Raw genomic sequence first — 26,065 nt, forward strand, 5'->3', positions numbered from 1 at the left:
ATCCACTGAATCACTGTTTAATGGCTTCACCAATGGACTTGACCACTAGATCAGCATGTCCCCATTTTCCCCAGACCACTTAGACCTTTCTAAATAACACTTGAATTTCCTTGGTCAAAGGTTCCGAATTATCTTTAATCAAAGGTACTCAAAAGCCAAGTTGTCATGAATATGACATGATCCCCCCAATGTATATTAGGTTAGGACATTGCTCAATACCTGTAATTTCTGCATTCTGTCCTCAGTCCTCATGTGGTCCTCAGCTGCATCGCAGAGATGGACCAACTCCCTGGAGATATTGTCCAGTGTGGTGTTGAGGTCTGCGATGCAAACTTGGTATGAACTGTGTTCTTGAACATGACCCTCTAGTTTTCTCACCGAATCCTACAAATAAAACATTGACAATTAGTAAATTACTTAAGGTTTTTCACTTAGAAAGTAATTATATAATTCACACATAATACATAACATAATATTGCATATATAAACTATAATTCACATGTAAGGTTTCACAATGAAACAAGAATATGCCCATAACTGACCCAGAGTTGACAGTGTTTAAGGTATGCCACTAAAAAAAAAATACCCTAAAAATGACTTAATAAAAATTTGCATTTTGTGTGCTTTCTTGCCTTAATTTCCTCCTTAAAGACAATTTGTCAAGAGAATACAAACCAAGATGACTACAAATGATATCATTAAATCACAAACGCAATGAATAAGGTTTTATATATTTGCTACTTTAGACAAAGAGTTTGCATCTCACAATGAGACTATATGAAAGTGAGCTAGCTCCAGGATCCTTTCCTAAGAATAAAGGAATCACAACTCAAAAACAAAGCCATCTTCCGGTAAGCTCCCTGGGATAAGGAAGTCAGAGGACTACACCTGATCAGACAAAAGCAGGACGTAGCCTACAGAACATCCATCCAAGCAGGCAGCTGAGCCCACACCCAGCTCCCGGTAACTGGGTGATCAGGATCTCTCACTGAACCTGGCTTCAATGTCTAAAGAATTAAAAACAGTTTAACTGAAAGAACGGACTCTATTATGACAGGTGACAATTGATTTCAATTCATTCTTTTTTGATTTATTTATTTATAGTGTAGTATGCCTGCAAGCTAGTAAGAGGACACCAAGACTCATTAAGGATGGTTGTGAGCCACCACGTGGTTGCTGGGAACTGAACTCAGGATCTCTGGAAGAGCAGCCAGCTGGTGCTCTTAACCTCTGAGCCATCTCTCCAGCACCTATTTCAATTTACTCTATTGCAGATCATGCGGGAAGACCCAGGGTAGGAACAAGATAGCTGATATGAATTATTACACTAGATTGATGGATGGGTGGGTGGATGGATGGACGGATGGGTGGGTGGATGGATGGATAGGTAGATAGGTGGGTGGATGGGTAGGTGGATGGGTGGATGGATGGGTGGGTGGATGGATGGATGGATGGATGGATGGATGGATAGGTGGATGGGTGGATGGGTGGATTGATGGGTGAGCGGGTGGATGCGTGGGTGGATAGATGGATGGGTGGATGGGTGGGTGGATGGATGAACAATAGATGAGTAAGTAGATAGGGAGCAGTTGGTTGGGTGAGTGGATGCATGTGTTAACAGATGGATAAATTGAACAAGTGGATGAGGGGATGAAGGCATAGGGGGATGGATGGATGGAAGGGTGGAAGGATGGGTCGGGGGGTGGATAATGGGTGTTGGCATTTTTAGGTAAAACTGAAACCCTTTGAAAGCATTAGATTCAGCAGAAGAACATCCAAGCACTAGATCAGAATAAGAATCCTGTGCGGTGACTGCCATAGGCACAGGGATTTTTCTGCCCATCTCACCTGGAGCTGCTGAAGAAGGCTTTCATGCAGCTGCTTTATTTCCAGCCACAGCTCCTCGCTGAAGCTAGGATTTTTCGTGCACTCCAAGAGGTAATTGCCCTGAGATTTTAGCTCCTCTAGCAAGGATGTCAAATCTTGGGCTTTCTGGAGGAATTTCTTACAAATCTTTAACTGAGCTTGCTTCTCTGGCAAGCCAGGTTGTAGAGCGAGGCCTGCTTCCTGCTGCTTCTTCAGATCCGCGAGCATCAGCCGTAAGGCCTCCTTGCTCTGCAAATACTCCTCTCCTTCTAGCGCGAGCTTTTCCTGATGCCTACATGTTGCAAAAGAGTTTCAAAAAAGAAATGACAGTAAACGAAATGAAGGGCCACTTTGCATACTCTATTCCAACGTACATTATTACTAAGTGGCATTAAGATCATACGAATGCATACTATGTCCAGGGACCCATTTAACACCCCAGCTCTTCAAATAGCACTAAGCTTAGCTCACAATTTATTTCAGCACTACTAAAGGATATTTTATTTTTGTTACACAGTTAGTATTTGTTACTAAATAGTATGTTTTAATTTCAAACGAGTCCCAGCAATGTTTATTATACTTAAATTTACTATAAAGTCTGATTTTACACTTATATAAAACTAAAAAAAAAAAAAAAGTAGGGCTAGAGAGAAAAAGAGAGATCAGATCTGTAAAGTGCCTGCTTAACAAACATGAAGACCTGAGGTCAATCCGTAAAATCAATGTTAAAAAAAAATTCAGGTATGGTAACACAAACAACCACTATGTTAGAGAGGAAGAGGTAAGGGGATGACTGGGGCTCACTGGCTAGCCAGCCTGGCGTACTTGACAATTCCAGGCCCGTTGTGGAATATTACTTTAATTAGGCAAAGATGTGCTACATTTGTTTATGATGTATTTAACATGTAAAGAGTGTTATATTTGTTTATGCTGCATTTGTGTAACAATGTAAAGGTGTGTTTTGCTGCCGAAGGCACCTGACTGGTCTAATAAAAAGTAGTCAGTAGCTAGGCAATAGAAGGATAGGATAGGCAGAGCTTGCCGACCGTGAGAAGAAGCAGGAAGAGGAATCTGGGCTCAGGGGAGAATGAGGATAGTGAGGGAGAAAAAGAGGGAGACACCCCAGGCCAGACAGGCAGCTACCAGTCAGCCAGACATGGAATAAGACATAAAGGAAGAGAGGTAAAAAGCCCTGAGGCAAAACGTAGATGAAGAGAAACCGGTTAAATGAAGTTATAAGAGCTAGTGGGACAAGCATACGCTAAGGGTGAACATTCACAACTAATAAGTCTCTGTGTCATGATTTGGGATCTGGTTGGTAACCCAAAAGAAATCCTGCAGTGGTGGTGCGCACCTTTAATTCCAGCACTCAGGAGGCAGGGGCAAGCTGGTCTACAAGAGCTAGTTCCAAGACAGGCTCCAAAGCTACAGTGAAACCTTGTCTTGAAAAACAGAACAAAACAAAGAACAAAAACAAAAAACAAAAAATAAAAAAGCCTGCTACACAGGCCAGTGAAAAACTGTCTCAAAAACAATGTAGACAAGCCCAAGACCACCATTTGAAGTTGATTTCTGTCCTCCACACATATTCAGGCATATAAACACATACAAAGCGCACGCACACACACGCACGCGCGCACACACACACAGTTTACAGCCAAAAGAATCTTCACTAGAAATATGTTTATAGGGTTCAGACACTATTTACCAGTGTTTACACATTTAAGAATTTCTTAGAATAAGATTGTAAAGGATTCATATTCCAGTCTTCCCACATGGATACTGTCGGGGGCGGGGGGATTTAAGACAGGAGCAGGGATGGAAGACAGAATCAAACTATTGCTAAGAGCCCCAGAGATCAGTGTACCACCCTAAACAGGGTCACAGAGCGACCACCGCCTCTCAGTTCTTCTGGAGGCCTACTCCAGAGCAGGTCCCCTCGCAGTTTTCTCAGTAGATACCTTATCCAGACCCAGGAGGCAGGCAGAACACTTGTTATGGCTTCGCTGAGCAAGCAAAGCAGACAGCCCTTACCTTAGATATGTGTTGGCTAGATGGAGTGTGTTGTCCCACTGGCTGCTGAGATCCGTAAGGGTCTCCTGAACCAATGGGGCCACACAGTGTTCAGCTTGTCTCATTACCATTTGGATTTTGGTGTCTCCTTCAGGCTTCAGTAAAATGATTTCCTGAAATTACAAAAGTGCTATAACTTCATCTGAGTGACCTCCAGATATCAGATATGAAATCTCTTCATTACTTATCCCATGAAACTAACTGTAGAGTCTATTTGATAATAACACTTTCATTTTTGTAGATGTTCCAAAGATGGAGACCACTTCACAGGTGATTCTTATGTTTTGGGTTTTTTTTCTTTTTCTTTCTTTCTTTTTTTTTTTTTTGACAGAGTTTCTCTGTGAAACAGTCCTGGCTGTCCTGGAACTCACTCTGTAGACCAGGCTGGTCTCGAACTCACTGAGATCTGCCTACTTCTGCCTCCCCAGTGTTGGGATTAAAGGCATGTGCCACCATGGCCCGGGTACACAGTTAATTCTCAATAAATACATGATGGTTTGAACTATCTACATTCCTGCTCGCCTTTGATTTTCAAAAACCCCCACAAATTCTCCTTTCTGACCACTTTTTAATGTTGATGTGGAAGGTCAGAGGTAACAATTTAACAGTTATTGGTACATATCTGAGGAGACTCGGGGCTTCCCATAGGAAAATTGTCCCTCCTACCAACTAATTCCCAGTTCTCTTTCCTTCCTTTGTTCCAATTAAATGGAGTTCTTGTCTTGGAAGCAACTACTCAGGACAGTCTGCTAAAACGGTGTCTAGAGACATGTTCCAGCGCTCAGTCTTACCAAACCCTGGTACCTCACTACTCCTTGTGGCCCCTCCCACTGAGGGGACCCCAGCACACAGCTGCACTGCTCTCCCTGCAGGTTTTAACAAGTCATGTTTAGTGACTCTCCTCTTGGATGAAGAGGCAGGTCCAGAGAAATCTCATTCTCCTGTACCCACTGTGTAGCCAGTGATGCTTTATGAACCCAGTTACCGACTCCCACGATTCCTCTCCACCCCTGCACTCCACATTGCTGAGTCTTCGGCTCTCCGGACATGGATGTCTTTGTATCCTCCCATCCTCCCCTCTTGCTGTGCTCTGACTAGTGAGTGCCTTTTTTCTACCTGTTACAAGGGATGATGAATAATTGACCATTGCCCTCTTGAAGAGAATGCCATACTTTTCCTCTTTCATATGCATTAAATTAATTTTAGATCCATAACCACCCATCATTTTTTAAGCTCAGTGACTTGAATTGCTTCAGCCATCCCCCGGTGATCTTAGTTTCTATTAAGAAAGGAATTGTTGCAGTTTGCCTCAGAAGCTTGCAAAATGAGAGTTCACTCTGACCTCTCAAATTTGGTTTCCACGGTTATACCTTTATTTTTTGGATTCTTTCTTCGAGTGGCATTTTGCCTTCTGATGAATTCAAAGCCATAAGGGACTCTTTAATCTCTTTTATCCAGTGAGCTACATCATGTACGAGATCATTAAAGCTGTGGTCTTCGGCAGGTGCTGACTTATCTTCTTCCTCAATTTCGTGTAATTGTCTCAATAAAGTCTGGTATCTATCAATCAGTTGTGTTGATTCTTTGATTGTCTCTTCTCCTCCGGTAAGCCCACGCTCCTTCAGAGAGTCGTTCATCCGGGCCACACTCTCAAACTGCTCCCTATAATTTCCAAATACCATTGTCAGTTTAGCGGAGCCCAGTGGAAAAAGCATGTTACCAAATAATACGTTTCAATTGAGATCGCCATACCTCTTCCTAGTTAGTGTTTGATAAAACAGGTCTGTCTTCTCTCCTGATGGCTCCATTTCCTTCCACTTCTCTTCCTGATTAGTCAACCACTTACTTAGGCTTCTGCAATCATCGTCCAATCTGCAAGACCAAGTCACAGATTGGGACATAAGAAAAGATGACTACATCAAAGACAGGACGGCGATACATCAATTAGATTTTTACTGCTTTTCTTTTTTCTTTTTTTTCCCAAAATATTTATTTATTTATTTATTTATTTATTTATTTACTATGTATACAATATACTGTCTGTGTGTGTGCCTGTAGGCCAGAAGAAGGCACCAGACCTCATTACAAATGGTTGTGAGCCACCATGTGGTTGCCGGGAATTGAACTTGGGACCTTTGGAAGAGCAGGCAAGGCTCTTAACCACTGAGCCATCTCTCCAGCCCCCTGCTTTTCTTTTAAACCTTGATACAGATACAAACTTAAATAATTATTGCCTATATTGCAGTAGAATTCATAAAGGAAAAGAACCAAACAAATGCAGGAAATCAAGAGAACAAGAAACGATGAGTGGACTCTGCTCTGGACCATTGCCATCTTAGATAACTCAAAGAATGCCATCAAGTTTTCTATTCCCAGCACAGAGCCTGCATTTAGAAGTACAGCCAGTGTCTGGAAAGTACAGCTCAAGGGTTGAAAGCTTGCTGTGAGGCCTTGGGATTTTATACCAGTGGGGAGAGGGCAGGGAGGCCGGAGAGAGGGCTCAGCAGGTAAGAGCACTTGTTGCTCTTTAAGACAAGCTGGGTTCAATTTCCAGCACCCACAAGGCAGCTCTCAATCATCCATAACTCCAGTTCCCAAGGATCTGACATCCTCTTCTGGTCTCCATGAATACCAGGCACACATGTGGTGCACAAGCATACACGTAGGCAAACACTCAAACACATAAATATTTTTAAATGTATATGTTACTTCTCTGCATGAGTGAGTTCCAAATCCACAGGATTCCAATGACAACAGATCAAAATTATTTGACAACAAATTGTGTTTGTATTGAAATGTACATGCAGTCTTTTTTCTTTCTTGTCCACATTCCTTAAACACGTAGTATAACAATTCGTATAGCACGTACACTGCATCAGTTATTTTAAGTAATCTGCAGATGATTTAAATAAAGTATATGAGAGAATATGCATTGAGTACTGCACGTACCATGCAGTTTACAGAAAGGGCTTGAGCACCCACGGGGATCCAGAAAACCAGTTCCCTAGAGATAGTGAGGAGCCTACTCCACTTGGGAGATTTGCACTGTATATCCTGCATTTGCTGTACACAGTGAGCTGGAAGTTCTTACTAGAGTATCTTTAGGTGATGTTATTTATTTCCTACCTCAGGAGCTGCTTCAGAGAGTCCTTCAGCTCCCTGGCTCGGGCCTGGCATGCCGACTCCAAGTTTTCTAACTCCCGTTCTTGACTGCCAAGCCAGCTATTAAGTTCTTTTACATGAGCCTTGGGTAGGAGCATCTTCACATGCTGTAGGACAGTATCCACCTGCTGAATCTTACTATTTCCTCCTCCTAGAGTCAAGAAATCCTTAAGGAACACAAGAAATCGATTATGTCTATAATGAAGTCAAAATGCGTCTGCCACCCCTGGCACTTTTGCAAACCTGTACCTATGCATGGCTCCTTCCTACTGTCCCTTCCAGAAGGGCTAGGAAGACGTGGCTGGCTCCAATGACAGATCATTTTTCAATAGCTCTAGTGTGTGTGTGTGTGTGTGTGTGTGTGTGTGTGTGCGTGCATATGCGTCTCTGCATTTGCATCTGACTTTCTGGGGCCTACATCTAGCAAAAATAATGCAGTACCACTATGATGCTCACACAGGAGCAAGACGGAGAAAGCTAACATCTCCTATCTTGGTGATGCTTCACTTCTCAAATATTTTCTTCCGTCTTCCATCTGCCGATCCATATGTGAAACTGAACAGATTATTCTCCCTGTACCTTTACCCAGATTTGCACCACCCCAGCGTTAATGTTTCAAGGTCTGAGCATCAATTCCTGAGGCCCAAGAAACGGGCAGAAGTAAAGGTGAGAAGTGATGCCATGATACAATCTGAAATCTGGTGCTGATGACCAATTAAATGTAAAGAGCATGATGTATTTTTTATGCAAACACCTTTCCAAGTACACAGGACATCAATAGAGGGAACGGGGTGGGAGCATCAAGCAAGACATTAAATAGAGCACGGTAATCATCTGGGAGAACATTGATATGGCATATGTAAACACCCACCATTTTATAGCAAGGACTTAAGCACCCATGGGTGTTGATAGCCCTAGGACTGGGGTTAAGGGGAAACTCCTGGAGCTACCAACAAGCCTAAGAACATGACACATCATTTAAACAAAGGCAGGAGGCCCAGGTATTGGAGTCAGAGAGAAAGGCGGGAGAATTGCAGAAACACAAGGTCTCAGGGTCAGCCCAGACAACATTGTAAGACTTCTCTCAAACAGCTTAGTTTAGTACGTTTGGGCAGAGGTATCTTACAGAAAGTTTTTGCAGCTTTTGTTCCAGGCTCAGTTTTGTTTCTGGTGGTTCAAAACACTCCTTAAGGTTCATTTGGATGTTGCTGAACCAGTCGTTAAAGTTCTTACACTGGTCTGTAGGAGAAAAGAAAAGAGTTCTGTATATTCATCCAAACAGGACGTCGTATACCTTGATAGATGAGAGACTAGGAACTTGTTTTCCATAGCAGCAGACAAAGCCATGATGTGTTCTGAACCCCAGTGCTGAGAATGCATTTTTGGAACCAACGCCTTTCCGAGCACACAGGACATCCAAAGACAACTGCAAGGGCAGCGTGCTCACAGGCACACCCTTGGACACATGGACCATGTGACCTCAGTTGGTGTGGGAAGTCCTTCTGTATATGTGTTGCTTTTATTGGTTAATGAATAAAGCTGTTTCGGCCAGTGGCTTAGCAGAATAGAGCAAAACAAGCAGATAGAGGAGGAGAGAAGGCGGAGTCAGGGAGTTGCCATGTAGCTGCCAGAGGAGACAGATGTGCCCCAGAACTTTGCCTGGTAAGCCACAGCCATGTGGCGATACACAGATTAATGGAAATGGGTTAGTTTAAGATGTAAGAGCTAGCTAGGAATATGTTTAAGCTATTGGCCAGCATTGCAATTAATATAGTTTCTGTGTGATTATTCAGGTCTGGGCTGCCAGGATCGAATGAGCGCCCTCGGCCAACACTCAGTGTCTACAAAATACAGATTTGAGGCCTGAAGAAATGGATATGACTTACACCAGACCATAACAGCGTTTGCCCCAAAGGATTTACCAAAATATTATTCCTTTAAATACAGATCCAGCAAGCCGTCTAGAAGTCAAATTTAGATCGGCCTTTGGACCCACAGGGCCATGAGCATCTTCCTATTTCAAGATGGCCAGAAATAAAGTTTGAGACACACGACACTCACCGGTCAAGAATGTTGAAAAGTGATCTTGCAGAGCGCTCTTCTTAGTGTGGAATAAGTCACTGACACTCGCATACTGTCTTTTCAGTTCAGAGAGCTCTGGAGTGAGACACCCGATTTGATTCTCCAGGACTGTCATGCTGTGCTTCTGCTGGAGGATCTGCTGCTGGATCTCCTGCATACAGAGCAGACCAGTCAATGCCTCTGACACCGACTCGCTTCACCCACAGCGCAGGAACTCTTCGCTGTCTTCGTGTCTGTGTGCACATGTATGTACATGTGTGTACATGTATGTATGCACGTGTGTGTAAGTGTATATGGAAGCCAGAGGCCAACCTTGAATACCCTCTTTGATTATTCTGTACCTCATCATTAGTGTTATTTTTATTGAGATCACTGACTGACTGGCTAGGTTAGCTGACCAGTATTGCCTCATGTCTGCTCCCCTTGCTGGCTTAAAACAAACAAACAAACAAAAACAAAACCCTGGATGCTAGGGATTTGAACTTGGGTCCCTCTGCTCACACGGCAAGGACTTTGACAACTGAGCCATCTCCCAGGCTTCAGAGGTTTTCATTATTTTATAAGTCCAAACAATTTTCAGTTGAGTGACTTTGTTTCTATTCCATAGTTGATTTATAGTACAAGGCAATTTACTTTTTTACACTCATGTATTCATTTGGTTTGTATGTGTCACACACACACGTGTGTGCCAATGTGTACATGTGAAATGTCATGTGGCTTCAAGGGACTGAACTCAGATCATTAGGCTTGGGGTAACTGCTGAGCTTTCTCACTAGCCCACAATACAGTTTTTTTTTTTCTGTCCTTCCTCCCTCCCTCCCTCCCTCCCTCTGTCCGTCCATCCCTAGAAACTGACTCCCTATTTTCACTAACTACAGAAGGTGGGAAGAAACCTCAGTGGTAGGGGCACTTGCATAACATGAACTAAGTTCACTCACTAGTACCATGTATTTTAAAGGAACAAAAAGGAGTTAACAATAGCTCCGAACACAGGAGAGGGGCGGCTGGGTGGTACCTCGAGCTTCGTGAAGATCTCCAGGCTGTCGGAGGGAGACAAGGCGTTCAGGAGGGACTCGGTCATCCCCATCTGGGTCTTGGCTTGGTCCAGATCCTCCCTCAGCTCAGCTGTGCTCCCACTGGGCACGTAGCTATTGGAGTCTCCTGTGATGAACCTTTTTACATCCCTCATCTTGCTCAGGAGGGAGGACTCCATGACCTGAAATCACAAAACGCACGACACCTGCAGTAAGAAGCCCTGTCTCAGTGGCCCTCAGGCAACTGTTTACTGCAGAGCAAGCTGACAGTGCTTCATCCCAGAGTGAAATATGTTCTTATCTTGTCATTCGCTAAAACTACCTTAAAAAAAAAAAGAAAACAAGAACTAAGACCTGTATTGTAGTACCTGCCTTTAATCCCAATGGGAGGGAAGCAGAGGAAGGCGGGTCCCTGAGTTCGAGGCCAGTCTGGTCTCCAGAGTGAGTCCTAGGTCAGCCAGGGATACACAAAGAAACCCTGTCTCAACAACACCACCACCACCACCAACAACAAAATAGCCAGGCAACGGTGGTGCATGCCTTTAATCCCAGCACTCGGGGAGGCAGAGGCAGGTAGATGAATCTCTGTGAGTTCGAGACCAGCCTGGTCTATAAAGTGAGTTCCAGGACAGCCAGAGAAACCCTTGTCTCGAAAAACAAAACTAGAACAAAAAAAGAAAAAGAAAAAAAATAGAAATAGACATTTTCTAAGACAATAATTGGAATCTTTCTCCCCAAATAAACTGCATCTAGCATGCAAACTGAATTCTTACAGCATGAAAGAAAACATATTTTGAAACACATAAATAAGATTAAAATGTATAGAGAACATTAAATAGTCTTGTCTTGTTTAGAAACGGGATCTTACTACATAGTCCACACTAGTCTCAAACTCATGATCCTCCGGCCACAGCCTCCCAAGTGCTGGGGTTAAAAGCATATCCCACATCACTGTCCAGCACTGATGATGTGTCCAGCAGGTGGTGAGCACCTTGTACACAGACCGAAGATTAAGCAACCTGGCTAGGATCACAAAACCAGTAAGTTGCACAGAGAAGATGCCACCCGCAAAGCCTGTCCAAAAGGTCATGTGTAAACACTATGACCCTTCATCCAAACGAAACTGAGATAAATATCTTCACACAATGGAAAAATCACACCCGAGGCAATTTCTGTCTCTACCAGCAGTTAATAAATGACACTGGAATTGTTCAAGGCATATTCTCCTCCCTGCACACACATAGGAAAACCATTGTCAGTGTACATGGAAACACAGCCACCATTTCTCCGCCACACAGCAGGCCAGTAGGAGGGTGAACAGCGAGAAGAAGGCAAGAGCGCAATATTCTCACGCTGGATGTGGACCACGCAACCACTTATGCTGATTCTAAATTTTAATTGCACGTACATTCTAATTTCATTAATCATTCTAATTTCATTTTCTACTTAAATTTAGAATGCATGGATTATGGATGCTGTTTTGGGAGGCACAGAGAATCTTCCATTGAGACTTGCATCGAAATCCCCATACCTGTAGCTCAAGTGGCTTCTCATTACTTTGAAGCAGTAACTGTATGTCCGCCAATCTTCTGGAAAATTCTGAAGTTTGCTCCTCATGGACTTTTAACTCTTCCTAAAACAGAAGTTTTTAAAGAGAAATTCTTTTACTTCATCTTACTTTCAGGCACCTGTGATTATTAGTCGATGTACAGAAACTTGAAGATACTCTTGAATTTCTTCGAATCTTTCGTTTTTTAATGTTCTGGGGAGTAACAAACCCAAGTGCCTTAGGGATGAGGCAAATGACAACCAAGGGAAACATTCTCCTTTCAAGTCAATAGGAAGAATGAGGCTTGTGCCATAAGACTGTGGGTAGGTTGAAAAACATGGCCCATGTCTTGGCTACCCAGGAACAAACTCTGAATGAGCATGCGCCCACTTGGAATCTGGCCCATTGGCTAGCTGTGTTTAACTCTGACTTCACATTTTCAAATGACTTCACATTTTCAAATGACTTCACATTTTCAAATAATCTATAAGTTAAGACACATCTCAGTCAGGCAGTGGTGATGCACGCCTTTAATCCCAGCACTCAGGAGGCAGAGGCAGGTGAATCTCTGAGTTCGAGGCCAGCCTGGTCTACAAGAGCTAGTGCCAGGATAGGCCCCAAAGTCACAGAGAAACCCTGTCTCAAAAACAAACAAACAAACAAAAAATTTTAAAAAAAGGACACATCTCTAAAACCCTTAGAGATGACTCACTTTATACTGTCATAAGGACCCAGGAAATGAGAAATAAATCTCACATTTTTAAAACCTTTTCCCAACATGTAAAAATATACACAAATTAAAATTGAATAAAATACAAGAATTTGGGAGACAATGAGATTTGAAGCATTAGATACATACACACATATTTTTAGACTCTATTGAATCACATTTAACTGCCAGTATTTAGATATTTTCTGACCTAGTAAAGCATTGTGCAAATTAATGACATTAAACAAATAAGCAACCAGAAGAATTCCTGACTGTGGTGTGAGAATCTGAACTCAGAGCCTCAAGCATAGTAGATAATCACTCTACCTCTGAGCTACACCCAGAGACAGAAACAATTCTTCTGACAACTAAAAGAGGCAGCTCAGATCCTTTCCAAATGCCAACTTGAGAGTAATGTTTAAAACCCAGCTCTCTTCTTGTTGCAATACTTCCTCACTCAGGGCCATTGTGCCCACAAGAGCCCTTGGGTGTCTGTGAATCTGCAAGCATCTGCCTGGACTTCACAGGGCAATCAACAGAGTTCAGAGTCCTCTTGGTGGATAGCGAAAGAAATACGTTATCTCATCAGAACTTTTCAACTCTGCCGCAACAAAGCAAACGTGACATTAAGATGCCGAGGGCGCGTGAGCAAGGCACCTGCCTTAGCCGGGCTAAGTTACCTCCAGGCTTTCTCTGTCCTCCTCAGTCAGCTGATGTGACTCCACCTTCCCAAGGATCTTCTCGGTCCACTCGTCGATGCTGTTTTTTAAGTTGAAAAGTTTGTCCCACAAGGCCAGCGCTCGCCCAAGATTCTCACCGTATTCCTCTGTCTTCTCATTGACCTGCAGTCAGTTGTAGAAATAATGGACACAGGTGTAGAGAACATTGCTTCAGTCACTTGTTTTGAAATAAAATCAAGTCTACTCTAGTAGCTAATTTGTTTGATTCATGCTTTCATATCTTATGTTGCCTGCCCTCTCTCTTTAAAACCACTGCAGCTCACCTTCTATAGCATGTATGCAATTCGAAGCAACCCTGAATGAACCCTGTGAGTCTGAGGCCAGCCTGTACCATAGAAGGCCTTGTCTCAAAAGCAGCATAGTGGCACATGGCTCTCCATGCCTGGATAGGTATGGGGAGACTGAGGCAGGAGTCCCAATGCGAGTCAGAGGCCATCCTGGGCTCATAGTAAGTTAAAACATAGCAAGATCTTATCTCAATAAACAAACAAATGAATAAATAAAAAATAAGTAGGCAAGTAAATAAATTTATTAATTAAACAGAAAGTACTGAAAACTCTTAGTTTGTAACTTCTAAGGATATCCAACTAAACCACAAAGGCAACAAGTATATAGTTGAATCTCAAGATCCTGCATAGAAGGCTATGTTGATAAATTTATTTTCAATATGTTGAGTACAGTTTTTAACGTTCTGCTTTTTGAAGGTGAAGACTCACTATGAAGCCTTGGCTGACCTACAACTCTATGTAGACCAGACTGGCCTTGAACTCACAGAGGGGAGCATGCCTCTGCCACCCAAGTGCTGGCATTAACAGCATGCACCACTGTGCCTGGCTATTTTTAGTTTTTGAGACAGGCTCTCATGCAGCTCAGGCTGACCTCCAACTCCTGACTTTTCTTTTGTCACTACCTCCCAAGTGCTGGGATTATAGCTGTACAGCACCACACCTGGCAGGCAGGTAGGCGTGCACGCATGCGCACGTGCACACACACATCTGGAAGGCTGAAATTCCATTTGTAATGTCTAACTCTGAGATGAAATTAATTCCTAAGTTACAAATAACATATTACTCTTTTTTTTGACAAAGAATGACAGCTTAACTTTTCAGTATCATAAGAAGACTAAAGATAGTCTCCCCTAATATCAATTTGTCATGAAACAGAATTTTTAGTTAATGAACTTATTACATACATCCAGCCATCTGTCCACAATAGCATTAGCCTCTTTTTCAAAAGGGGGCTCTTCAAAGGTTTTCATTTTATTTAGATGGTATTGTAGATTTTTACAAATCTGATTTATCTTGTCTACAACTTCTAAATGTTCATTGAATTCTTCTTTGACAGTTTCAATCTGTAAAAAAAAACCAGCAAAAAATGTATTTTGACATATTCAAACCATGCATGCAGAAAGAAGCAAGTGGAATAACAATTCTTTTATTATTCAACCTAAACAATGACCACAAAGGTCAACAAGATGGATTAGTAAAGAAAGGTCCTTGCTGCCAAGCCTCACAGTCTTCTGTTTAATCCCCGGGACCCCGAGGTGAAAGGACAAATGACCCCCACCTCCACAGGTTATCCTTCACCTGTGTTCTGCAACATTCATGCACTCCCATTCTTTAAGTAAATAAACATAAAATGAACAAAAATGATCACAGCACAAGTGGAAATGTTCTGCTTACCCAATGGACACTTAAGATTTATTTAGGCTGAAGAGCTGGCTCAGCAGTTAACAGCTGCTCTTTTGGAGGACCCTGGTTAGATTTTCAGCACACACATAGTGGCTCACAACTGCCTGTAACATCAGGTCCAAGCCATCTAACCCCCTCTTCTAGCATCTACAGCAGTGGCTCACAACCTTGCTGGTGCTGCGACCCTTTAATATAGTTCCTCATGTTGTGATGACCCCCAACCATAAAATTATTTCCACTGTGACTCCATAACTGCGACTTTGCTTCGATTATGAATAGTAATGTAGATATCTGTGTTTTCTGATGGTCTTAGGCGACCCTGGTGAATGGTCATAGGTTACCAGGGGTCGTGACCCACAGGTTGAGAACCACTGCTCTGCAAGCAGTAGGTATAAAAGTGATATACAAACATATATGGAGGCAAAACACCCTCTATGTAAGACCAACTAATTAAAAATCATTTAAAAATAAATAGGAAGTTTAATAAAACCACTTTCTAATAATCAAATGCATCAAGAAGACTATACGTCATACTTGTGACAGCTTGACAGCCCTGTGGCTTAAGGCTCATGAGTCACTGGGAGAGGCATCATTCTGATGTACGGTCATAGAGCAAACAGTATGGTGCATTCCTTTCTACCATGTAAATTCATAGAAAATAATGACATCTAGTGTCCAAAAGATGCTGTTCTCCTCAGCAAGACAGAGCGGAGATGAGTGAAGCCATCAACACAGACAGGCGACCGCGAAATTTGGCTGGCTCAGCTTTACAGAAATGAATGCAGGAATTGGAAAGCCCTTGACTGCTAGCAACAGAGAGGATGTCCTACAATCCTCATGCCTGCATGGGGGCTCACTGGGACAGGAGCAGTGGGTGACCCTGGGCTCTGGGGGAGCCACAGTCCCAGCACTAAAGCCCAAACAGAAGTGACCTGCTACCAACTTAGAAAGGGATTTATTTCTATCTCTGATGATACTCTGGATAAATTCCTAAATACGTAGTAAAACGGTCAGTACTAAATTCTTTTGTAAAGATTTATTTATTTATTTGTATACAGTGTTCTACCTGCAGGCCAGAAGGCACCAGATCTCATTACAGATGATTGTGAGTCACCATGTGGATGCTGGGAATTGAACTCAAGACCTCTGGAAAAGCAGCCAGTGCTCTTAACCTCTGAACCATTTCTCCAGCCCCCTAGATTCTTTTAAAGCAAGTTTCAAGGGGATTCATCACACCCTCTTTCCTGTCGGGCTCATCAGCCAAGTGGCCGTGCAGGACGGTTCTTTGGCAGGGTGGACTCACCTCTGCCACCTTCTTCTTCAGGTTGTCCCTGCCCATGTAGGAAGCCTGCTGGGAGATGATGGCCTCTTCTCTTTGAATCAAAGCTGTCAAGTTGTTTTTAAAATTCTGATACTGTTTTAACAGCTCCAGAACACTTCCACACTGTTCAAGGCTGTGCAGGAAACAAGGAGGGAGAGGAGCCTGAAAATAACACTGTGTGTGCTGGAGTAACTACTCACGAGTCACACAGGACTCTCTCCGCATGGCTTGGCCATATTACCAATAATGATGATATAGCAAACAGATTGTATAAATAATCACCAAATTCGTACCTTTACTAATTATGCTAACATGTTAACACATGTAAGCTTTGGGAGCTATACAGGACTACATGTCAACACACATAAGCTTTGAGGAGATATGCAGGATTACATGTCAACACACATAAGCTCTGGGGAAACATATGGGATTACATGTTAACACATGTGAGCTCTAGGAAATATACAGGATTACATGTCAATATATGTAAACTCTAGGGAGATATACAGGATTACATGTTAATACATGTAGGAAATATATAGGATTATATGTCAACACATGTAAACTCTAGGGAGATATACAGAATTACATGTTAACACATGTAAATTCTGAGAAATATACAGGATTATATGTCAACACATGTAAGCTCTGGGGAGATAGACAGGATTACATGTTAACATATGTAAATTCTAAGAAATATACAGAATTATATGTCAACACATTTAAGCTCTGGGGAGATATACAGGATTACATGTTAATACATGTAAGCTCTGGGAAATATATAGGATTATATGTCAACACATGTAAGCTCTGGGGAGATAGACAGGATTACATGTTAACACATGTAAATTCTGAGAAATATACAGGATTATATGTCAACACATGTAAACTCTGGGGAGATAGACAGGATTACATGTTAATACATGTAAATTCTGAGAAATATACAGGATTATATGTCAACACATGTAAACTCTGGGGAGATAGACAGGATTACATGTTAACACATGTAAATTCTGAGAAATATACAGGATTACATGTCAACACATGTAAACTCTGGGGAGCACATCTCAACAGGACCAGGTTTCCGTCTCATCAACCATAAGACCCGTTGGAATGACAGCCCCTCCCTAGCATTATCAGAGATTAATTTAAATCAGATTATTGCACAACCCACCTATGGGACAATCTATTCCACTCATTCTTAGCTCAACCTTTTTAGAAAGTAAAATAGTTCAGAGAATATGGTGGTTAACTTGGTTTCCAGTATAACGTCCTAGGGCTTTAAAGGAAGCCCTGATCTATGAAATTAAACAAAATCATATGCCACAGACGGGTTTGATCATGGCTTCCTTATATACAGGTTCCATCTACACACAGGGCATGCTGAAGGGAGGGTGGAGAAAGAACCATAAGAGTCCAAAGACTTAAGGAAAGGCACATGGCGGCTCGAGGACTTCCCACAGCAAACAGGTCATATACTTCCTGAAGGACACAGGGAAGGAAGCGGCCCCAGCCATAGAGGTGGGCACCACCAGAACCGCATGTGACAGATGGTGGCCTGAGAGCTCCAGCAGGAAGCCCTATGTTTGCTTCTCTACATCCAGGGGACACGGTTCCAAAGCAAACACTTCAGAACGTTAACTACACAGACGCGTTTTCAGACTCAGAAGCGACGTGTCTCTTACCACTCAGTGAGAGAAGCTTTTGTGCTCTCCCACAAGGCTGCTGTATCTTGACACTGCTGAATCACCACTTTCTCGTGGCCGTCTTTGAATTTCGGGAGAGAATTAGCCATTTGGTGTATGCATATCTTCTCTTCTTCAAATCCATCTAGGTCCTTATCCAGCCTGAGCAATGATTTTCTCCTTGGGTATGGAATTTTAAAAAAATGTATTAGCCAATTGTTGGCATAGCTGATTCAACAACAACAACAACAACAACAAAAACCATGGGAAACATCAGGATTGTGCTTTCATGAGATCATGAGATCAATGGCAAAATTAAAAATTCCTACTATAAAGGAATTCCTGAATAATAAATACAGGAATTTATTCCTTCATTACAGAGATCAGAGGGTTTTTTGCATTACCAGAATACTATTTGGCATTGTAATTAAATATAATAAAGATACAAAGCCATAAGCAACAACATTTTCCCCTTGGTGAATGTATGTATGTATGTACATATGAGAAAAAACACACAGAGCATGTGTGTGCCTGTGGAGAACACAGGATAGGAACAGGTAGGTGGCTGGACAAACCAAGGCCTCTAAGAAAGGGTGGGGGACAAAGCAAGAAGGAGACAACAGGCCATCACACAACTTAATCTACAAAAAGCTCTCCCGATTCAAAAAGGAGCCACTTAACTAAGGGTTTATCCTGAAAACCAAGCCTGGAGAAAGAATGCCATGGCGTAAATGTAAACTGCAACTGCCCAGTTCTACCTCCTCACCTCCAGCTCACCCGGGAACCCACTTCTCACAGCCTCTCCAACCTTACTCATTCACCTAAACCGCAATTGAGATTCTTAGCACCCTCACATGGGAAATGCCAGCTCTGTCTAGATCTTCCTCCTCCTCCACTGGCCAGCAGCGTCTCACACAGGTGGTCACTTCCTCCTGGGCAAGGCTCCCAAGCCCCTCTTGATCTCTCTGGGCCCCCAACCTTCAGCTAGCTCTTCCTTATTCCTGTGATCTCCTAGAGTACCCTTGCAGGTACAACTTGGACCTCCTCCAGGGCATCTAAACTCAGTTATTTGGCAAGTTTCAGTCAACCTCATGACTTTAAGCAGCAACTGACGACTCCGAGGTGCATCTCTAGCTCAGACCTTTCTCCTGATGGCATTTATCTTTAAGTCATGTTGAGAGGGCTACCAGACGGTCAAATGGGGACGTCACACCTGTCGTTTCTAAAAAGGAGCACACCTGATCTGTCATTCAGCAGCTGGGAAATGTCAGTCCTTCTCATGCATTAACGGTGACTCCATTCTTACAGCTTCTCAGGTCAAACCCTGGGAACCATACAGCACCTAAACATTTTTTACCTCACCCCTGGTCCATGTACCATCATCCTCCCTCACCTGTATAGCGGCTCCTAGGCTCCCATAGTCTATGTTTGGCATATCAGCTAAGGAACACCAGTGATGGTTTGAACCACATCATTGCCTGCTGCTTAGAACCCTCTAATGACATCCAGGTCACTCAAAGAAGAAGCCAGAGTCGCATGTAGTCCCACTTGAGTTAAACCCCATCCTGGCCTTGACATACCAACTCCCTTCCCTTCCCCTCAGGGCTAGACTGTCTCACTTTCTTGCCTCTCCACACTCAAACCTGGGTTTGTACAACAGATCCCTCAGTCTGGAAGGCTCTTCCCCAGGGAGTTACAAGTCTTGCTATTGGACTTTTTGATTTTGTTTGTTTTGTTTTATTTCTCTGTGTTACAGTCTTAGCTGTCCTAGAACTTGCTCTTGTAGACCAGGCTGGCCTCAGCTCACAGAGATCCGCCTGCCTCTGCCTCCTGAGTGCTGGGACTAAAGACGTGCGCCACCAGCGCCCAGTTTGCTCTTGTACTTTACTCGATGCACTTGTGTTCACAGAGATATCAGCCACATTGCCACCGCCACCTCTTCCTCCTTCCCTACTCAGCTCTGTCTCGTCTGGTTTTGTCCTCTCCAGTCACACTACATATCCTATCCCTCCTAGGGACTAACGGGCTCTAGAAGAGTCGAGAACTTTCGCGAGCCTCTTTTGTTAAGTGCACCACTCCCAATACCCTAAGCTGTTGGGCATGGGACATCTATTTATTATATTCATGGCTACACGAATATGAAACTGCCATTTATATACATGTAGCTCTTGATTCTTGATTCCTACTAATAATATCCATTACTTTTGGTGAACATATAATTAAAATTTATTGAAGTAATAACTACACAAATGATTAGTTCAATACCTCACTACACACTGGGGCACGTTAAGGATAAAAGTCTTATTGGGCCTGAGGGGGAATTTTGGAGGGAAGGGTATATCAAATAATAACTACTAAGGAACTTGGGTGAGCTAAAAACTCCTAAGAGACTACCAAGTCAGAGAAGCTAAAATGATAGAGAGTAGGTTTGGAATATTTAAGAAGAGGAAGATTCCACAAGAGCAACTCCTGCTAATACCTCAGTGTTCGCAAGTGATCTGGCAGCCATATTCTGAATGCTGAAATGAAAATGGCTTGTCTACTGCCAACCTCCTTCAGTTCCCACAATGCCCCTTTAAACTCAGCATGACTCTAACCCTGTGGGCAGAACTGAGGTATACAAGGACATGCGATGGCATGTAGCCTTCAATCACGGATCCTTTCAGTTTGTGATGGCTGACACTGTCCACTCGAAAGGAGCAAGAATTCCCTCACACCTGTGCGGGACGATCTAGATTAGAGCAACTGAGTTGTGAAGACCCACACTAATTGTGGGCAGCATCAATCCCTGTTCCTGTACAGAATCAAAAGCAGAAAGGGACCCGAACACTAACATCTGTGGCTATCTGCTCTCTGATCACGGTTGGCAGCTTCCTTGAGCAGCCGTGGCCAGTATTTCCCGCCATGACCTCCTTCCAAACTGGGAGCCAATAATGCTTTCTCTGTGGGGCCCCTTTGGTCAGTATTTCATCCTAAGAAAAGGGGAACAGAACTGAGAGGAGCAGCTGAGGCATATATGAACTAACATGGGACATGCTAGGCTTTCACCCTTAAGGGAATGCCACAATACACAGAGAAGAATGAAGGACCAAGAACTTCAGTCCTTCACCAGCGTCTCGCTCCATGCCTCCCATGTCCAGGAAAAGACATACTGCAGAGGGGGGAAAATGAACATTTTGTAGAGGAACTTTATCAATAAAAAGCAAATTCTCGTGAAGTCTGTTGAAAGTGATGCAGAACTGACTAACCAGCGTGATGAGATAGGAACAGAAAGATCCAGAAGTATCTAGAAACACAGCAAGGGCCACCGTGGATGTCACTGTTCTTACCGATGTTTCACAGCTGGGGCGGTGGGATCCTTAAGTCCGATTTTACTGATCTGATTCTGGATGTCTTGAATATTTTTAAAGAGCTCATAATTTCTGGAACTACAAGCCTCCAACAAGGTCTTGTCCTTGGTGAGCCCTTCCTGTTTACTCTGGCCGTGCAAGTCTGAGAACTTTACTGACAAAGCACCAAGAAGCTCCTCACAGGTGGTGCACTCCCCTCCCTTGGCATTTTTGATGTTTATGCCTAGCATCCTCAAGCGTTCATCCAAAGGCCCGGCCTTCTCCTTCATCAGGAGGATGTCTTCCTCCACAGTTCCCACTGCCAGAGTATCCTCAGCTGCATTTGCGGCAGGAGGACCTGCAGGGAAATCCACAGAGAGCTTCGCTGCTCTCAGAGAAGCCAAAAAACCCTCCAGCGCCTTCAGGGCATCTTCACTCATCTCTACTTTCTGGTTCATGGTCTCCAGCTGGAGTCTGCATTTCAGCACAATGTCCTGAATTGCACGCTGATCGAGTGTGTGTAAATCCATTGGGACAGAGCCATTCGGTTCCTCTAAATTGGCACACAGTCTGATCTGCTTTGCTATGGAATCTCGGGTATCCTAAGGTTAAAAAGTAAAACAGAACGAAAGCAGTGAAAAGAGAAAGAGCAGCCCTGGATCGAATCTCATGCACCATACTCATGCATGTCTGTGTTCTCTCTCTCTCTCTCTTTCTCTCTCTCTCTCTCTTTCTCTCTCTCTCTCTCTCTCTCTCTCTCTCTCTCTTTCTCTCTCTCTCTCTTTCTCTCTCTCTCTCTCTCTCTCTCTCTCTCTCTCTCTCTCACACACACACACACACGTAAACACATAGGGCAAGAACTAAGACAGAGAAAACCAAGTGCTGACTAAATTTGATCTACAAAAAATGTTTCTGAGTTTAACCAAAGCTGAACATTTTAGAATCAGGAATGGCAGATGAGCCAATGCCAACTATTTCTTATTCTAACACCTTCCTCACATCTGAATTACCCATAGACACACTGCTTCAAAGACATTACTAACAGGCCAGCATTGAAGTGACCTGTCTGTGACTGGAGAAATATTTTAAATGGGGTCAGGGTTGAGTAAATTGAAGAATATGCCAACTTCAACCTGTGAGCCAGCTGCAGTGTTTAGAAATTCAGTCACTGGGCTGGAGAGATGGCTCAGTGGTTAAGAGCACTAACTACTCTACCAGAGGACCCGGGTTCAATTCCCAGCATCTGCATGGCAGCTCACAACTGACTGTAACTCCACCCTACACTCTAGCATAGACATACATGCAAGCAAGACACTAATGCAGATTAAAAAAAAAAATCAGTCACTGAAGACATTCCGAAGAAAGGCTTTATCTTGAAATGAAAGAAAATATCCCTTTACTTACTCCCTGGTACCTACCTCTAAACTTCAAGGAATAGAACAAAAGAGAAATGAATAACAAGTATAAATTATTAAGGTATTTATATTAGAGCTTAAACTCTAAATCTCACTATGACTTAAAAAAAAGTTAAAGATCTTTGAACATCTATAAGCATCTGAAGAAGTGAAGATCGTATAAGATATGAAAATTTATTCACCTGCAGATTCTGATAGATGCCATCAACCTTCAGAGGATGCAGGTCCTGGACAGCCACTGTGCAGAAGGGCAGACGGGGGCCACAAAGGAGAGCACACTCCTTCTCCAGGGGCAATACGATCTGCAGGACCATCTCCAGTGACTCCATTCTGCGGGTAAAACAAACCAGATGCGAAGGGAAAACAGTCAAAAGCTGTCCTATAAAAACATGCTCACACTGCCATTTAGCCGAAAGAAGGAAATGGTTACCCAGTAAAAGTAAATATAATGACATGTACAAACCCTCACATTAAAACCCAACCCACAGATCTAAAGTGCCAAAGAAATCAGACAGGGATATAGCAGTGTTAAACTGCTGTCCAGCAAGCATAAAGCTTTCTATTTGATCCTCAGTACTAAAATAAAGATAAATCAGAATTTAAAATAAAATGTCAAAAAAATATATCCAAGTACACACACACACACACACACACACACACACACACACACACCATTCGTTCATCCATTTATTTAGTAAGAAACCTGGGTTAACTACCGTCCTGTCGGCCTGAAACAACCACAACTCACTTCTCTAGTGTTGATAATTTGTTTTGTTTTGTATCTTTGAGACAGGGTCTTATGTAGCCCAGGCTGGCCTTGAACTTGCTATGTAGCCAGGGTGACTTCAAACCTCTGATCCCAAGCCCTAGGATTACAGGGGCACAGCCCTCCATTCACTTTCCAGGGTGCTCAGGGCAGGAAAGAAGGCTTTGTGTGTGGGCGAGTTCTCTGCCAGCCGAGCTGCAGCCTCAGCCCTCCGATGCCATCCCTCACCATTTCTCCCCACTCTTCCGTGTGTGCCAGCACCTAAACCTTCTAGAGAGTCCAACAGACGCCACGCACCATGGAAAATTGTTGTTAAGCATGCTAAACATTTTTCTTTGGAAACACAAAGCTTTCTTCTTTGAAATACAAGAATAACAATGAAATTTAGCTTGGGTGTGAAAACTAATAAGCCTCAGAATGATTTTTTGCAATTATGGAATTGTGATATTCCCATATGACAAGTATAATTGCTTTTCAGAAGTATGAAAATAAATGGGGCCCAACAAACAGGCTCCACTGATAATAATTTAAAACATCAGGAAGTGTAACACACAGACTCTCTGAGTGCTGGCTGCTTCCCATGTAAGACAGGAATACGCACTGGGGACACAAACTTCAACCTCATTCATTCATTCATTCACTTATTTGTTTGTTTGTTTGTTTGTTTATATGTGTATGGGTGTTTTCCCTGTATGCATGTATGTGTAACATGCCCATGGAATCCAGAAGAAGGTGATGAATTCCTTGGAATTAAAGTTACAGAAATTTGCGAGCTGCCATGTAGGTGTTGGAAAATGAATCGGGTCCTCTGGATGGGCAGCCAGTACTCTTAGCAGCCGGGCCATCTCTCCAGCCCCCACCCTTGGGTTCTATGTAGGACAATAATAACACTGTCAACACTGTCATTTTAAAAATGAAGGAGTCAATGCTCTGAAAGGTTGTAACTCAGAGAAGTCCAAGTCTAAGGGGAGACATGGCCTTTGAAACTAGAAAATACTCCTGAGTATGACATCACCTCTTTTGGTAACTGCTTCCTTATCGGTAATCAGAGACCTGGGTGTTAGCAACTTGGCCTCACCTGGTGCACACTGTGTGGTGATGGGACAAACCATTGGTAGATGGGGCCTAGTGGGAGGAAGGCAGATCCCTGGGCATCACTGGAAATGACCGTGAAGGAGATGGGGGACTCCAGCCCCTTTCCTCTGCCAAGCACAGCCACCATGGCCTTCTCTATTACCATGGTCCCAAACATCAGGACCAAGCGTCCAGGGTCGGCAGTCTCTGAATGTTGGGCCCAAACAAACCTCTTCCCTTATTCGCTTGCTTTATTTGTTACAGAGACAGCATTAACGGGACAATCTGTTGTTGGGTTGTGCAAACTATGTGAATTTTGAGGGCATAGTGGCAGCCTTGCGTACAGTGACTCACACTCTTACCGATCAGCAAACCTGAGCGGTACCTGGTGTTCAGAAGCTTCAGAAGTTCGTGTTCTTTTTCCTTTAATACGTCTCTGGCCTGGGCTAGTGCGGGCTTCTCCGTGTCACTCACCAGACTTTCTAGAGTCAGTGAAGTGGCTTCAAGCTCATTCCAGTGAGCATCGGCGTCTGCTCTGAAGACCTACGTGAAACAATGAGTCAACTCACTGGTCAGAGGCTCACTCACCCTTCCCTCACAAGACCAGACCCTCGCCAACCTGTGAGCAGATACAGCGCCCCATGAGAAAATGCGTTTGCAATGTTCATCAACCATCCACAAATGAACAGGGAACAATGGCATACAACCCTCACTCAGGGATCAGGAAGAAAGATCAAGATAGGGTCACCTGTCATCAAGCCTGACAGTCTGAATTCTTACACACACACACACGCACACACACACATGCGCACACACACAGACACATACACACATACACACACAAGTACGGGAGCTGCAGAGATGGTTCAGTTGGGGAAGTGTCTGCCACACAGCATGAGGAACTGAGTCCGGATCCCCATTACTCAGGTAAAGAGCTGAGCACAGACAACACTTCTGCCATGTCAGCACTGGGAGGCAGAGACAGGAGGACCTAGGAAGGAGGGTTCTAGGAGCTCTGGGTTCAGCGGAAAACCCTGTCTCAAAAAATAAGGTGGAGAGTGTTAGAAAAGACACTCAGGGCTAGCCTCTGGCTTCCACATACATGGGCAAGCACATGTACACACACACACAAGCACATATATACACACAAGCACATACACATGTATACACACATTTACACAACTACATACACACAAGCACATGTACACACACGCATGCACACATGCATACACACAAGCACATATACACGCACACACACATGAAATAACAGGTACTCTATTTTCTCTAAGTAGAAAATTGTTACATACTAAACCCAAAGAAAACTTGGAATGAACCCTGTTTCTAGATACATTTAAAAAAAAAATCAATGAAAGGCCAGGCATAGTGGCACACACCTTTAATTCCAACACTCACAAGACAGAAGCAGAATGATCTGTAAAGTTAAGGCCAGCCTGGTCTACAAAGTGAAAAAAAAAAAACTCGCCAAAAAAAGTGAATGAAATTCATTTATGGCTTATAATTAAACATTTGTACTGCTGGACTATTCTAATTCCTTTTCTTGGCTTCTTT

The 26,065-nt window shown here is 43.2% G+C and overlaps 1 protein-coding gene across 3 annotated transcripts in view; it reads right to left on the reverse strand.

Annotated features, from left to right (window-relative positions):
* Positions 1–26,065, reverse strand: part of Syne2 (spectrin repeat containing nuclear envelope protein 2) — a 296,837-nt gene that overhangs the window by 162,304 nt on the left and 108,468 nt on the right. For all 3 annotated transcript variants that reach the window (XM_087911749.1, XM_087911748.1, XM_087911747.1), the window contains exons 28-44: positions 24,882–25,039; positions 22,839–22,986; positions 21,242–21,843; positions 17,913–18,092; positions 16,210–16,360; positions 14,408–14,566; positions 13,156–13,317; positions 11,749–11,850; positions 10,199–10,399; positions 9,163–9,334; positions 8,228–8,340; positions 7,066–7,268; positions 5,692–5,811; positions 5,310–5,601; positions 3,901–4,052; positions 1,849–2,158; positions 220–384 (exon numbers count right to left, since the gene is read on the reverse strand). In XM_087911749.1, the coding sequence (XP_087767875.1) occupies positions 220–384; positions 1,849–2,158; positions 3,901–4,052; positions 5,310–5,601; positions 5,692–5,811; positions 7,066–7,268; positions 8,228–8,340; positions 9,163–9,334; positions 10,199–10,399; positions 11,749–11,850; positions 13,156–13,317; positions 14,408–14,566; positions 16,210–16,360; positions 17,913–18,092; positions 21,242–21,843; positions 22,839–22,986; positions 24,882–25,039 (3,390 nt within the window). The remainder of the gene's footprint in view (positions 1–219; positions 385–1,848; positions 2,159–3,900; positions 4,053–5,309; positions 5,602–5,691; positions 5,812–7,065; positions 7,269–8,227; positions 8,341–9,162; positions 9,335–10,198; positions 10,400–11,748; positions 11,851–13,155; positions 13,318–14,407; positions 14,567–16,209; positions 16,361–17,912; positions 18,093–21,241; positions 21,844–22,838; positions 22,987–24,881; positions 25,040–26,065) is intronic.

This window comes from Myodes glareolus, chromosome 11, assembly GCF_982192425.1.
Source record: "Myodes glareolus chromosome 11, mMyoGla1.1, whole genome shotgun sequence".
NCBI lineage: Eukaryota > Metazoa > Chordata > Mammalia > Rodentia > Cricetidae > Myodes > Myodes glareolus.